Source organism: Amblyraja radiata, chromosome 32, assembly GCF_010909765.2.
Source record: "Amblyraja radiata isolate CabotCenter1 chromosome 32, sAmbRad1.1.pri, whole genome shotgun sequence".
NCBI lineage: Eukaryota > Metazoa > Chordata > Chondrichthyes > Rajiformes > Rajidae > Amblyraja > Amblyraja radiata.
In genome coordinates this window covers 30,029,698-30,046,099 of record NC_045987.1, presented here as the reverse complement: position 1 = coordinate 30,046,099, position 16,402 = coordinate 30,029,698, and the positions used below count along the sequence as shown (strand labels likewise).

Genomic DNA, 16,402 nt, shown 5'->3' with positions numbered 1-16,402 from the left:
TCCCCTCTCTTCACCTCCCCTCCCCTCTCTTCCCCCCTCCCCCTCCCCTCTCTTCCCCTCCCTCCCCTCTCTTCCTCCCTCCCCTCCCCTCTCTTCCCTTCCCCTCTCCTCTCTTCCCTCCCCTCCCCTCCCTCTCTTCCCCTCCCCTCCCCTCTCTGTCCTCCCTCCCCTCCCCTCATCATTTCCCCTCCCCTCCCCTCTCTTCCCTCCCTCCCCTCCCCTCCCCTCACGCCCATCCCCTCGCTTCCTCCCCTCCCCTCCCCTCCCATTCCCCTCCCCTCTCTTCCTCCCCTCTCTTCCTCCCCTCCCCTCCCCTCCCCTCCACCTCACCCTCCCCTCCCCTCCCCTCTCTTTCCCCTCCCCTCTCCACTCTCTTCCCCTCCCTTCCCTCCCCTCCCCTCCCCTCCCCTCTCTTCCCCTCCCCTCCCCCTCCCCTCCCCTCGTCTTCCCATCCTCCTCCCTCCCCTCCCCTCCCCTCGCCCTCCCTCACCTCCCCTCCCCTCCCCTCCCCTCCCCTCCCCTCCCCTCCCCTCTCTTCCCCTCCCCTCTCTCTCTCTCACTGGCAGCGCAGTTGAGATGAGTGCAGGAGCGGATTCCGAAGCGGGACGGGATGCCGGGAGAGCGGGACTGGTCTACCTGCTGACCGGCGGCAGCGGCTTCGTGGGGCGGCGTCTGGCTCGGATGTTGGCGGAGAGAGAACCGGACCTGAAAGAACTCCGTGTCCTCGATATAACGCTGGACCCAGAGTTACACTCCCTCAACTCAGGTGAACCGGGGCTGGGGGAGAGAGACACAGACAGGCATAGAGGGCGAGGGACAGAGAGAGAGAGGGGAGCGAGAGAGTCACAGACAGAGAGATGGGGAGACAGTGAAAAATAGAGAGAAAAATAGAGAGAGAGAGGAAAAGAGACGGAGAGAGAAAAAAAACCAGACAGAGAGAGAGAGAGTAAGAGAGGGAGACAGAGAGGGGGAGGAAGAGATAGAGCGAGACAGAGAGAGAGACTCAGAGAGAGAACGAGGTAGAGAGAGAGAGAGAAAGAGAAAGATTGAAAATGCGCATGGATAGAGAAATTTCCACTTCACCTTGAACCTATGTCCTCTGATCCTCGATTCCCCTACTCTGGGCAAGAGACTGTGCGTCTACCCAATCTATTCCTCTCATGATTTTGGACACCTCCTTGGAATAGAGACCCAGCCTACTCAACCTCTCCCTGTAGCCCACACCCTCTAGTCCTGCCAACATCCTCGTAAATCTTTTCTGAACCCTTTCAAGCTTGACAATGTCTTTCCTATAACATGGTGCCCATAACTGAACACAATATTCTAAATGTGGTCTCACCAACATGACCTCACAACTTAAATCTTCTGCGGTTGCAGGGGATGATACCTGGGGAGGGGGGGTGGGGGGTTGGGGGTGGGTGGGGGGGGGGGGGGGAAGGGATGAGTCGACCAGGGAGTTTTGGAGGGAGCGGTCTCTGCGGAAAGGGGTGGAGATGGGAAGATGTGGCGAGTAGTGGGATCCCGTTGGAGGTGGCGAAAATGGTGGAGGATTATATACTGTCTGTTCTTGTTACGAATGGGGGGAAGGGAACAAGAGCTGAGCTGCGGGACTGTTGTTTCATGAAGAGCCTGTTTTCCGCACTGTATCACAACGTTTGTTCAGGGATTACTTTGAGTTCACTGAACTGTGACTTTGTGGGAATTGTCCTGCCTTTCTCTGCATTATTTTGTCCCGAAATTCCTTCAACAGTCAGAGTACAGAAGTTGGGAGGTCACGTTGCAATTCTGTCAAACATTGCCAATTTAGATTTTACAGCTGCATTGTGTTCAGTTCTGGGTGCTGTGTGACAGGGAAAATGTTGCCAAGCTGGAAGATTTATGGGAATCAGTCGCCAGGAATCATAAGTTCACAAGTTCTAGGAGAAGAAATAGCCTTCGGCCCATCAAGTCTATTCCGCCATTCAATCGTGGCTGATCTATCTCTCTCTCTCTCTCTCAACCACATTCTCCTGCCTTCTACCCATAACCTCTGACACCCTTAATGATCAAGACTCGAGGGTCCTGAGCTACAGGGAGAGGTTGGGGCAGGCTGGGACTATGCCTTGGAGCGCAGGAGGATGAGGATGTGATCTTATAGATGTGTACAAGATCGCGAGGGGAATAGATGGGGTGGATGCACAGAATCTCTTGCCTAGAGTAGGGGAATCGAGGACCAGAGGACTTGGGTTTAAGGTGAAGAGGAGAAGATTTAGCAGGAATCTGAAGGGTAACTTCACACAGAGGTTGGTGGGTGTATGGAACGAGCTGCCGGAGGAGGTAGTTAAGGCAGGGACTAGCGTAGAATGGGGCATGTTGGCCGGCGTGGGCAGGTGGGACTAGTGTAGATGGGGCATGTTGGCCAGTGTGGGCAGGTGGGACCAGTGTAGATGGGGCATGTTGGCCGGCGTGGCCAGGTGGGACCAGTGTAGATGGGGCATGTTGGCCGGCGTGGCTAGGTGGGACCAGTGTAGATGGGGCATGTTGGCCAGTGTGGGCAGGTGGGACCAGTGTAGATGGGGCATGTTGGCCAGTGTGGGCAGGTGGGACCAGTGTAGATGGGGCATGTTGGCCGGTGTGGCCAGGTGGGACTAGTGTAGATGGGGCATGTTGGCCAGTGTGGGCAGGTGGGACCAGTGTAGATGGGGCATGTTGGCCGGCGTGGCCAGGTGGGACCAGTGTAGATGGGGCATGTTGGCCAGTGTGGGCAGGTCGAGCTACAGAACCTGTTTCCACACTGTGTGTGACTTCTGCACTGATTATAATCTCGAGTCCTTGGATATTGGACCAGGCTAATCTCGCTGGTGTTTTTTTGCCGGATTTACTGGTTCAGGGACAGCTTGTGGACAAGAGTCGACACAAGGTTCATGAAAGGGGGAGTGGGCAGAAATATCCCAGCGTGATTGGGTCCTAAAGGGAATAAACATGGCCCATTGTGGACGCAGCCCAGACCATCACACACACACACACAAACCAACCTTCCTGCCATTGACTCCATCTTCACCTCGCGTTGTCTCGGCAAGGCCAAGTCCGCGCCGACCAGCGATCCATGCACACTAGTTTAGAATCGAGATACAGCTCAGAAACAGGCCCTTCGGCCCACCAAGTCCGGACCGACCAGCGATCCCAGCACATTAACACCATCCTACACACCCTAGGGACAATTTACACTTATACCGAAGCCAATTAACCTACAAACCCGCACGTCTTTAGTGTGGGATGAAACCGAAGATCTCGGAGAAAACCCACGCAGGTCACAGGGAGAATGTGCAAACCCCGTACAGACAGCGCCCCTGGTGAGGATCGAACCATGGTCTCTGGCCCTGTGAGGCAGCAACTCTACCAGTGACTAGTGGGGACAAGGCTCGGTGCTGGGACCGCAGCTATTTACAATATACATCAATGACTTAGATGAAGGGATTCAAAGTAACATTAGCAAATTTGCAGATGACACTGGGTGGCAGTGTGAACTGTGAGGAGGATGCTATGAGTGTGCAGGGTGACTTGGACAGGTTGGGGGAGTGGGCAGATGCGTGGCAGATCCACTTTGCTAGCAAAAATAGGAAGACAGATTATTATCTAAATTGAGTCAAGTAGGGAAAAGGCGAAACACAACGGGATCTGGGGGTCCTTGTTTATCAGTCAGTCAGTCAAAGTCAAAGTAACCTTTATTATCATTCAGACCTTGCAGTCTGAACGAAATTTTGTTGCCTTGCAGTCCTACATATAGTGAAAATGACAAAAACACACAATAAACACAAATTAACATCCACCACAGTGAGTTCACCAGGCACCTCCTCACTGTGATGGAAGGCAAAAGTCTTAAGTCTTTGTCTCGTCCCTTCTTATTCTCCCTCTGCGCCGAGGCGATCCAGGCTTCCGATGTTGTGACCCCGCCGGGCGATGGTAAGTAATGTCAGTCCCGCGGCTGAATCCGAGCTCCGCGAACGGGCCGGTTCAACTCCACGGCCCGGGGTGGTCGAGGCTGCCGAAGCTGTGGCCCTCCAGTCCAGCGGACGCAGCTGTTGTTGCGGGAGCTCCGGAGAACAGGTCACCAACTTGTGCCCTGCGAGCTCCCGACGATGTCGTCCACGGGGCCCGCGGTCGGGTCGGGTGGCCGCTGCCGCCGGAACACTGCCACAGCTCCGAGGTCTGGTCGCCGCTGCCGCAGTTCTGATGCCGGGTGGCCACTGCCGCTGCCCCAGCTCCGAGGTCTGGTGCCGCTACCCCAGCTCCGAGGTTTGGTCGCCGCTACCCCAGCTCTGAGGCCGGGTGGCCGCTACCCCAGCTCCGAGGTCTGGTCGCCGCTACCCCAGCTCCGAGGTCTGGTCGCCGCTACCCCAGCTCCGAGGTCTGGTCGCCGCTACCCCAGCTCCGAGGCCGGGTGGCCACTGCCGCTGCCCCAGCTCCGAGGTCTGGTCGCCGCTACCCCAGCTCCGAGGTCTGGTCGCCGCTACCCCAGCTCCGAGGCCGGGTGGCCGCTACCCCAGCTCCGAGGTCTGGTCGCCGCTACCCCAGCTCCGAGTCCGGGTGGCCACTGCCGTTGCCCCAGCTCCGCTATTAGGCCTCGGCGCAGGCGGAGACGGAGACGAGGGATACGACAAGAGAAGTCGCATCCCCCCGAAGGAAGACCAAAAACATGTTTCTCCCCCCCACACACATACACAACCTAATAAACCAAACATTAACTAAAACAGGACAAAAGAACAACAAAAAAAAGAAAATAACAGACAGGCTGCAGGCGAGCCGCAGCTGCTAAGGCAGCGCCACCATCTTCCCAGCACAGTAAGCTGTGTGTAATGAAAGTAACCATGCAGGTACAGGAGGCAGTGAAGAAAGCGAATGGCATGTTGTCCTTCATAACAAGAGGAGTTGAGTATAGGAGCAAAGGGGTCCTTCTGTAGTTGTACTGGGCCCTAGTGAGACCATACCTGGAGTATTGTGTGCAGTTTTGGTCCCCTAATTTGAGGAAGGACGACACCCTTGCTATTGAGGGAGTGCAGCGTAGGTTCACAAGGTTAATTCCCGGGGTGGCGGGACTGTCACATGCTGAGATAATGGAGCCGCTGGGCTTGTACACTCTGGAGTTTAGAAGGATGAGAGGGTATCTTATTGAAACTTATAAGATTATTAAGGGTTTGGACACGCTAGAGGCAGGAAACATGTTCCCGATGTTGGGGGAGTCCAGAACCAGGGGGCACAGTTTAAGAATAAGGGATAAGCCATTTAGAACGTAGATGAGGAAACACTTTTTCCCACAGACAGTTGTGAGTTTGCCTCAGAGGACGGTGGTGGCCTGTTCTCTGGATGCTTTCAAGACCGAGCAAGTTAGGGCTCTTAAAGATAGTGGAGTCAGGGGATATGGGGAAAAGGCAGGAACGGGGTACTGATTGGGGATGATCAGCCATGATCACATTGAATTGGCGGTGCTGGCTCCTGCACCTATTGTCAATCGTCTAATGTCTACCGCTGCGCCACCGTGACACCCTCTTCTCCCCTCTGCCATCGGACTAGAGGTACAGAAGTGTGAAACGCACACCTCAGGGACAGTTTCTCGAATCAAAACCTATCTCTGCCTTAAAAATATCCACTGACTTGGCCTGCACCGCACCTGTCTGTAGCAATAAATCCCACAGATTCACCACCCTCTGGCTAAAGAAATTCCTCCTCATCTCCTTCCAGAAGGAACGTTCTTTAATTCTGAGGCTGTGCCCTCTGTTCCTAGACTCCCACTAGTGGAAACATCCTCTCCACATCCACTCTATCCAGGCCTTTCACTATTCGGTAAAGTTTCAATGAGATTCCCCCCTCATCTTCTAAACTCCAGTGAGTTCAGGCCCAGTGCTGACAAACGTTAACCCACTCATTCCCGGCAACGTTTCCGCAGAAGGCTGTGAAGGCCAGGTCAGTGGATATTTCTAAGGCAGAGATAGATAGATTCTTGATTAGTGCGAGTGTCAGGGGTTATAGGAAGAAGGCTGGTGTTGAGAGGGAGAGATAGATCAGCCGTGATTGAATGGCAGAGCAGGCTCGATGGGCCGAATGGCATAATTCTGCTTCTAGAACCTCTGAACGCATTTCACATTATGGGAGGCGTAGGTAGGGTCAACAGTCAGAACCTTTTCCCCCCAGCGTGGAGATGTCAAAGGTTAGTGGTCCTAGCTTTAAGGCGAGAGGGGGAAAGTTTAAAGGAGATTTGCGGGGCAGGGTGGTGGGGTCTGGAACGTTCCACCAGGGTTGGTGGTGGAGGCAGATACGATAGTGGCGTTTAGGAGGGTTTTAGATAGAACTGTGTGTGTGTGTGTGCGTCTGCATCTGTGTGTGTTAGTATCTGTATCTCTCTGTCTCTCTTTGGCTCTGTTTAACTCTTTATCTCTGTCTATATCTCTCTCTCTCGTCAAATGAAATTCCTCGTATGTTGCAAAACATACTTGGCTAATAAAGTCATTGTATTAGTGTTTGTATTGTTTCTCGCTATGTGTCTCTGTTTCTGTCTCTCTGTCTCTGTCTCCGTCTCCCTGCCTCCACCCCCTCCTCTCCCTCTCTCCCTCTCTCTCCCTGTCCCTCCCCCTCCCCCTCGCCCTCCGCCTCTCCCTCTCCCTCTGCCTCTCCCCTCCGCATCCCTCACCCCCCTCCCCCCTCTCTCTCCCCCCTCTCTTTTTCTCTCACTGTCTCTGTGTGTGTCTCTGTCTCTCTCTCTCTCTGTCTTTCTCTCTCTCTCTCAGTCTCTCTCTCTCTGTCCCTTTCAATTCAATTTTCAATTTAAAAACATTATTGGCATGATATAAAAACATTGTTATATTGCCAAAGTATAAAACATGACATACATGTTTAAAATCCATAAGTATAAATACAAGTATACAGTGCATGGATAGATATGTCCCTGTACATAAACTTGCAATAGGCCTATAGCCCTTTATTGATTGCTACACGTTCTTGCAGCTGTAAGCAGTACAACACAATAGCAAGTCTCTCTCTCTGTCTCTCTCTTTGTCTCTCTCGCTGTCTCTCTCCCTGTCTCTCTCTCCCTGCCTCTCTCTCCCTGTCTCTCCCTGTCTCTCTCTCTGTCTCTCTCTCTTTGTCTCTCTCCCTGTCTCTCTCTCCCTGTCTCTCTCTCCCTGACTCTCCCTGTCTCTCTCTCCGTCTCTCTCTCCCCGACTCTCCCTGTCTCTCTCTCTGTCTCTCTCTCTTTGTCTCTCTCCCTGTCTCTCTCTCCCTGTCTCTCCCTCTCACCTCCCTCCCTCTACCCTCCAGATGCCCTGTGTGTGAGGGTGATACAGGGGGATGTGACAGATATGAAGAGCGTGCGTGAGGCAGCACGAGGTGTTGATCTGATCATCCACACAGCCGGCCTCATCGACGTGTGCTCCAAGTATCCTCCCAAGAAACTCTGGGCTGTCAACTACCAGGGTAATCCCCTCCCTCCCCTCCCCCCTCTCCCCTCCTCCCTCTCATCTCCAGTCTCCTAGAGTGAAGCTCCCTCCGCACCTTCCCGTCACACACAGTCACACTCACGCAACCACTCGCACACACGCACTCACACTCACACACACTCACACAACCACACACTGACATGCACGCACTCGCACACATACTCACACGCAAGCACTCGCGCACACTCGCACACACACACTTACACGCACACTCACTTTCACACACACACACTCACGTACACGCGCACACACAATCACGTACTCACACTCGCGCGAGTACACACTCACTTTCATGCACGCACTAGCACACACATATTCACGCACACTCGCACACACATGCTCACTTACACACGCACTCACTTACATGCATACACACCCGCGCACACACCCGCGCACACACACTCGCACACACATATACTCACACGCGTGCACACACACACTGTCTCGCACGCACACACAGTGAAACCCCCTCCGCACCGTCCCGTCACACACACTCCTGAATGGTTGGTGCGGACTCAGTGGGCCGAAGGGCTTGTTTCCACGTTGTATCTCTAAACTAAACTAGTGTGTGGGTTGAGGGCCCTGACTGAGTTTACCTCGGCCCTCAGGGACTCTGAACGTGGTGAATGCGTGCAGGGAGCTGGGCATCAGGTACCTGGTCCACACCAGCAGCATGGAGGCCCTGGGGCCGAACAAGCACGGCAGCCATTTTGTCCGGTGAGTATGGGTACTCACTCCCTCCAGCTATACCCCTCCCTCCCTCTCTCCTCCTCTCCCTCTTCCCCCTCTCCATCTCTCCCTCCCTCCCTCCCCTGTGGGATAGGATTCAGACGTGGGCTGACCAATCAATGATCTGTGATCAATTTGTCCCCCTCTCTCCCCCCCCCTCTTTCTCCCCCCCCTCTTTCTCCCCCTCTTTCGCCCCCTCTTTCTCCCCCCCTCTCTCCCCCAGAGGTAACGAGGATACGGAGTATGAAGTTTCTTGTGTTGGTCCGTATGCAGAGAGCAAAATGGAGGCAGAAAAACTGGTGCTCAGCTCAAACGGTTCTCAAGTGAGTGGGGAGGGAGCGGGGGAGAGAGAGAGGGGGGAGATAGTGATGGGAGAGAGAGAGGGGGGAGATAGTGATGGGAGAGAGAGAGGGGGGAGATAGTGATGGGAGAGAGAGATCAGATAGAGAGAGAGAGAGAGGGGAAGAGGGATGGGGAGAGATTTTGGAAGTTGCAGTGACACTGTGTGTCTCTCTCCCCGCCTCTCTATCCCCCCCTCTCTCCCCCACCTCTCTCTCCCCCACCTCTCTCTCCCCCACCTCTCTCTCCCCCACCTCTCTCTCCCCCGCCTCTCTCTCCCCCACCCCTGTCTCCCCCCTCTCTCTCTCCCCCCCCTCTCTCCCCCCCCCTCTCTCCCCCCCTCTCTCCCCCCCTTCTCCCCCCCTTCTCTCCCCCCCTCTCTCCCCTCCTCTCTCCCCTCCTCTCTCCTCTCTCTCCCCCTCTCCACCCCCTATCTCTCTCCCCCCCCCCCTCTCTTCCCCCCCCTCTCTTCCCCCCCTCTCTCTCGTCCCCTCCTCCCTCTTCCCCCTCCCCTCTCTCCCCCCCCTCTCTTCCCCCCCCCCCTCTCTCTCTATCTCCCCCTCTCTCTCTATCTCCCCCTCTCTCTCTCTCCCTCTCCCCGGGACAGACTAAGGGAGGGGGTAGACTAGCTACCTGTGCTCTGAGACCCACTGGTGTGTATGGAGAGGGCAACCCAATCATGGAGGACTTGTACCGAACGGTGATGAGATTCGGTGGAAAGAGGCTACGCTTGGCTGGCAAAGACATCGAGCACGGCCGTGTATATGTGGGTGAGTATCTCCCCTCCCCCACCCCCCCCCCCCCCCCTCCCCTCTCTCCTCTCTCCTCCCCTCACATCAAATGAAGCCTTCAGAATGTAATTTTGAGATTAAAGGCCAAAATAGGCTGTAAATGTCGCCTGGATCTGTACTGCTTTGGGCCTGGGGGTGATCCAGGGCTTACGTAGGCCTCAAATGAAGCCTGTGCTTCTACTAGCCTGGAACTGGGGTTTAGAAGCTGATTAAGATCCAAAATATGTCGTAAATGCGGGCAGGATCTGTACCGCTTTAGGATTTGGGGCCTGTGTAGGCTTCAAATGAAGACTGGTACGAGTTTAGGAGGTGATTGAGGGTCTACGTAATCTGTAAATGGGGCCTGGACCTATACTACCCTGCGCCTGGCGGTGAGGTGAGGCTTCTGTAGGCCTAAATTGAAGCCTGGTATTCTCCTAGACCAGAAAGAGGTTTTAGGATGATTAAGGGCAGAAATAGGCCTGGATCTGTACTACTCTTGGCCTAGGAGTGATTTGAGGCCTATGTAGGCCTCAAATGAAGCTTGTGCTTCTACTGGAGTGAAACGGGAGTTTTGAGGAGATGACTATCAATGTATATCAGAGCTGCCAACTCTCACGCATTGAGCCTGAGTCTCACACATTTTGCACAATTCTCACGCTGATCACAGAATTTCTCATGCTCTGTAATATCAGTTGCTTGTGTGCGCGTGTGTTGACAAGACAGCAGCATTCTTATTCTCTTATTCTCACTTGACCGAACCGTCACACACCTCCAAACCATGTCCCCATGCAAATTTACATTGAAAGACACGGAGCGGGCAGTGTATGAGTGTCACCCAGCGCAGCAAGTAAGGCCATGTCCTGCTCCCGGCGGCAGTCGGAATTTAAGGATTTGCAGGAATCGGCTGACATGAGTGAGACTGGCGAGCGGTAGGAGAGAGTGTTCACATGGGCCGCGAAACCGGGGGAGCTCGGGGGGGGGGCTGCAGCTCCCTCCACTTTTTTGGCTAGACATGTTTCAATATCTCCGGCTTTGGACGAGGCGCTGCTGCGCTCTGAGCAAACCTGGTCGTGGGTGTTGGAGAGCTGGGGCGGAGGGAGGGACGGAAGTAGAAGCAGCGGCAGGGGCAGATGTGGATGGGGAGCTGGGGCTGGCGAGTGTTTGCCGGGCTGGCGAGTGTTTGCCGGGATGGCGAGTGTTTGCCGGGCTGGCGAGTGTTTGCCAGGCTGGCGAGTCGGTCGCTGCAGCCTCAGTGCAAGTGTCCTGGGGTGTCGGAAGCGTGGCGCCGCTGCCGTGAGAGTCTCTATCGAATTCGCTCTGGTGACCTGCATGGACCAGGCTGCGGCTCGGTGCATCCTGGAGGACAACCAGTAGCTGCTGGAAGTAAGTACCAAGTACTGGGTAGAAGCGGTCAAAGATAGTGGCCTTTAAATGGGGGTGGCTGGAGAAAGCATCCTGCTTGCCTGCTTGATTTTCACTTACTGTAACTGCAGGAAAAATTTTTGTGATGTTGGGGGAGTTCAGAACCAGGGGTCACAGTTTTAGAATAAAGGGGGGGTGGCAGTTAGGACTTGGATGAGGACAAATTTTCTTAACCCAGAGAGTTGTGAATCTGTAGAATTCTCTGCCACAGAAGGCAGTGGAGGCCAATTCACTGGATGTATTCAAGAGAGAGTTACATGTAGCTCTTGGGGCTAACGAAATCAAGGGATATGGGGAAAAAACAGGAAAGATGAACAGCCATGATCATATTGACTGGCAGTGCTGGCTCGAAGGGCCAATGGCCTATTCCTGCACCTATTTTCTATGTTTCTATACTTGAGTATATGGCAATAAAACTCGACCAGTTGATTTTGAAGCATTCATACATGGTGGAGGTATAATGTAGTCATAGAGTGATACAGTGTGAAAGTAGGCCCTTCGGCCCAACTTGCCCACACCCGCCAACATGTCATAGCTTCACTACCTGCTTTTGGACCCTATCCCTCCAAACCTGTCCTATCCATGCATCAGTCTAACTGTTTCTTAAATGTTGGGATAGTCCCTGCCTCAACTACCTCCTCTGGCAGCTTGTTCCATACACCCACCACCCTGTGTGGAAAAAGTTACCTGTTAAAAATGCTTCAAACAAAAAACATTGAAATCATACTTCTACAATGCACTAAAACATGATTTTAATACATCAAATTTCAAAAAGTCCCTACCAAGGGGGGTCACCCCCCTTCCACACCCTCCCCCCACTCGGTTGCTCCACTCCCATGCCGGGTACCCCCAAGGCCACTGATCAGTGATCGCTCAGCCTCCCTCACTTTGAAAAACGCTCTGTGGTCCCTGGTTCAGACGGAGAGCACTGCTAGATGTGAGCGGGGAACTGAGGCCAGTTGTCCGTGATGTCTGGATCCCAATGCTCAGCGTTTTGTGTTTCGGAGTTGGCTAATGTTATCGATTTGTATTTAGCCTGATTTGTAATTAGTTGCCAAAACCCTAATTTATTAATCCAGATAATCCAGGGGAATGGGATAAGTGTAATATTAAAATGACATGCAAGGTGCCAGGCTGTGTGTTACAACATACAGCCTCAATAACCCATTATTTCCTTCAGTTAAATATTGGGAAGGTAGTACTATTGTCATTTGCCACTCAATTTCTAACCCCCCCCCCCCCCCAATTCCTTTGACATGTTGAATAGAAATGTCCCCAATCTCGTTGTTTTATTAATTGAACACGTAGATGAACATCCTCAAGGAGTGAAATCAAAAATCATAGAGCGGAACTAGATACTCCACTCTGACGTAAACCAATGCACTGAGGTGTAGTACATAACGGAACTTCACGGCCGCCGTTTGTTAATGCAAAACACGACTTCCGTTATGCCTCCCGCTGTGTAATCCACTCTATCATCCTTGGTGTAATCAATGTTGTAGGGAACAGTGTTGATATAGCTCATCTATCACTGCACATATTTTAGTTAATTTTATTGTAAATGTTTTCCCCCTGTTCCCCCATTTCCCTCCCATCTTTCCTCCCCAACCCCCTCCTTTGCGTAGTTTCCCTTGCATTGTATTGGGCAGCTTCCCTTGTATTGCGTTAACACACACTGTGCACAAAATTAAATTTAACTTATATATATATTTATATATTGTTGGTGTGTGCCTGTGTGAGAGGCAAGTTGGAGATAAATACATTTCCTTCTCGTGAATCAGAAGCACCTTTAATTTAAAGCATCCCTATTGCTCTCTATCTTATTTGTCAGATGATGTACATCTATCTATATTTAAAACTGTGTGTGTGTGTGTGTGTGTGTGTGTGTGTGTGTGTGTGTGTGTGTGTGTGTGTGTGTGTGTGTGTGTGTGTGTGCGTGTGTGTGTGTGTGTGTTTCTGCCTGTCTTGTGGGTGCCAGCCTTTGACAATAAAGGAAATCTAATCTAATCTAATTCGTTGCTACGCCAGCATCCAGAAACGCCAAGATTTTTTCCATTTCGGTAGAGATTTCACTTTTCCTTCCAAGTATGCACTCCTGATTACATTTTGTCCTGTTTATGTACACATTTTTAATAAAATCCTTCTCACCCCCCCCCCCCCCCCACTCACTCATTTTGTCGCCTCCTGCTGGCTAGCGACCATAACGGCTACTGGCGCCCGCCTCTCGCCTCAAAGACGCCATTTAAAAACAGCCGCACTGCTGAGTGCTCGAATCTTATGTTCGGGAACGGATGAGTTGGAGGACCACGTCTCCCATGGGGGCTACGGGTAGGGAACGGGTGCGTTGGGGGAGCAGACCCAAAGGGTCTGCACTTGGTCTAGTACACTATAAAGGCAATAATATATATCATTATATACATATAATATTTGTATATATATACAATATGTATACATATATATATATTTACAAAGTTGCACACAAAAATATGACATATGGGGTCAAATTTCAAATTCCTTGACGCACTTTATTGGGTTCCTGACTAACATAGTGTCAACAACAAATATTAGAAAAGATAGCACATTGATGACAAGTTTCCGAAAATGGCATCAGAATACACAAATACATTTAGTGTAACGGTTGTTGCGTGGTGTCTACCAGTGACCTGGTTGGCACAGTAAGTGCACGTATTTCTTATTCCTTTCTATGTTGATGAATAACACATGGAACAATAAAATTGCCAACACCATTTCCACTTCATTCACCTGATCATGTAGTAGAATACTGCATCCATCTGAATGGACATCACATGTGATCTAAACGGTACATTACCTTGTGGATCTGAGTGACATAGATGGCCGATGAGACAGTGTGTTGCCAAATTGAAGATTGGCTCAGGTTTAGTTTTGATGACCAATTCATGTAAAAAATGTGATATAGATGTATATACACACACACACATATATATATTTCTCTAGTTTCTTTCTTATGATTTCCTCTAATTTGTTTAGCAACCTTTTTCTTTCAATCTGTGTGTGTGTAAATAACTCTAAATTGAACTTCATAAACAAGGAAAACACTTTTTATTTCTGTCATTTATGGTAATATTTACATAATTTACATCATTTATGCACGACATATACAGTGTTTTGAAAGTGATGTAAAATTCAATTTATTTCAGACACCCCTTGCTTACCCCAAAGGACAACATTTCCAACGTATACAATAATAAATAAATCGTCATTTGCACAATTTTGTGTGGGTAACGGGAGGTTCTCATTCTTCCTCTTAAGTAACCGGCGTTGGGAAAACAGATGTTTCGGCGTGTTCGGGATGTCAAATAGCGTTGGAACTGCATTGCAATTTAGCCTGTTATTGGTCTGCCTGTTGGAAAACTAGTCAAGTTCAGTGACAGAACAAAGACGGCAGGTAGTTGACAAGTACACCAGAGTTTGGTGGAGGAGATCTTGTCGATGAGTATTCTGGACCTGCTGTCGACATCTGAAATTACAGAAAATCTCATATAGGATTAACGAAGAAGAAAAAAAAATGATTATAACTATATACCTGCAGAATGGACGATATAGTGTTGATAGGGGAACAGAAAAGAACATTTTCAGGGGAGAATAATTTCGACAGAAAACAATAATATTTCCTCACCTTTCTTTGGTGTTGGGGAACCTGAAGAAAGACACGTTGGGTCGCCCACATCGGCGATTAGAGCAATTTATACCGAACAGTGAGCTGTAGATGTGGACGCCATGACAGTGTGGGGCAGCCCGGTAAAATGGCGTCAACAATCACCCATGTCATACTACACTTTTTTCGCTGAGTGGTGCATCTTGCTCCGCTCTATAATCTTTGATGAATATCATCCATTTCGGAGGGTTTTCTGATGCCATTTAAACTTCACTTGAATTTCAATCACTTCAAGTAATTGGGAATGGGGAGCATTGGAACAAAAATTTGTTCAGATATGGGGCTTTATGCCAGATATATTGTTAGTGCAGAGGGGCTAGGAGCGAGGCCAAGTGTGCATCCAGAGACAAGGTCTGGAATAGGTGTACAGTCAAAGCTGGGACAATGGGAGTGTTCAGCACTGGGAGCCTAAGCAGGTAAACAGCTATGATCAGGGTATAATAGAGGGCCAGGTGTAAGGCTGGACTCAGGGTCAGGAATGAGAGAAGGTTGAGACTCGGCTTGTGCACACTAGAATTTAGAAGATTGAGGGGGGATCTTATAGAAACTTACAAAATTCTTAAGGGGTTGGACAGGCTAGATGCAGGAAGATTATTCAATATGTTGGGGAAGTCCAAAACTAGGGGTCACAGTTTAAGGATAAGAGGGAAGTAATTTGGCGTCAACATAAATTGGATAGTTATATGGATGGGAAAGGAATGGAGGGTTATGGTCTGAGCGCAGGTATATGGGACTAGGGGAGACTATGTGTTCGGCACGGACTAGAGGGGTCGAGATGGCCTGTTTCCGTGCTGTAATTGTTATATGTTATATGTTATATGTTATATGTTATTTAGGACCGAGCTGAGAAAATCATTTTTTACACAAAGAGTGGTGAATCTGTGGAATTCTCTGCCACAGAAGGTAGTTGAGGCCAGTTCATTGGCTATATTTAAGAGGGAGTTAGATGTGGCCCTTGTGGCTAAAGGGATCAGGGGGTATGGAGAGAAGGCAGGGATGGGATACTGAGTTGGATGGTCAGCCATGATCATATCGAGTGGCGGTGCAGGCTCGAAGGGCCGAATGGCCTACTCCTGCACCTATTTTCTATGTTTCTATGTATGCAACTGGAGTCAGGGTCAGGAGCAGTACCAGGTGTGCAGTGAGACCCAGGTTGGTCAACATGGGCCAAGTGCTTGATTATAATCTGATTTCTATGCATGAATACACTAAGATCATTCATGTGCTGCACCTGTTGATCAGAGCCTGGCTGGAATGTAATTAGGAATGTAATTTACCCTAACATTATTCATAGCTAATCCAATTTAAAGCATAAATATTTCATTCAAGTGTAATTCAAAAGACTCGCACCAGGAGTCCAATAACAATATATATTTGACATAAAAATCCATTAACAATATATATTTAAGCAACGGAGTATGCACCGGATTTCACAATTTCAAGCTCAAAAATGCAAAAGTTCCGTACCACGGGAGGGGGGCACCCCCCTCAAACACCGCACCCCCCCCCCCCGTCGGCCGCTATGCTCCCTCGGGCTTGGTCTCGTAATTTCTCACTCCCAACTCTCACCCATTGGCAGCCCTGATGTATATCGATGTACATTAATGATTTAGATGAAGAGATTAACATTAGCAAATTTGCAGATGACACAAAGCTGGGTGGCAGTGTGAGCTGTGAGAAGGAGACTTGGATAGGTTGGGTGAGTGGGTAGATGCATGGCAGAAGCAGTTTAATGTGGATAAAATGTGGTTATCAACTTTGGTGGTAAGAACAGGAAGGCAGATTATTAGCGTGTCCAAAACCTTAATAATCTTATATGTTTCAATAAGATACCCTCTCATACTTCTAAATTCCAGAGTGTACAAGCCCAGCCGCTCCATTCCATGGAGCGACTGGAGTTGTTAGACTGGAGTTTAGAAGGATGAGAGGAGATCTTATTGAAACATATAAGATTATTAAGGGATTGGACACGC

At 50.5% G+C, this 16,402-nt stretch overlaps 1 protein-coding gene across 1 annotated transcript in view; it reads left to right on the top strand.

Moving 5' to 3' along the window:
• The window catches only part of LOC116990752 (3 beta-hydroxysteroid dehydrogenase type 7-like), a 31,994-nt gene that overhangs the window by 13,576 nt on the left and 2,016 nt on the right, over positions 1-16,402 (top strand). The window contains exons 2-6 of the mRNA XM_033048691.1: positions 567-766; positions 7,291-7,446; positions 8,078-8,186; positions 8,422-8,521; positions 9,145-9,307. Coding sequence (XP_032904582.1) covers positions 577-766; positions 7,291-7,446; positions 8,078-8,186; positions 8,422-8,521; positions 9,145-9,307 — 718 coding nt within the window. The 5' untranslated portion in view covers positions 567-576. The remainder of the gene's footprint in view (positions 1-566; positions 767-7,290; positions 7,447-8,077; positions 8,187-8,421; positions 8,522-9,144; positions 9,308-16,402) is intronic.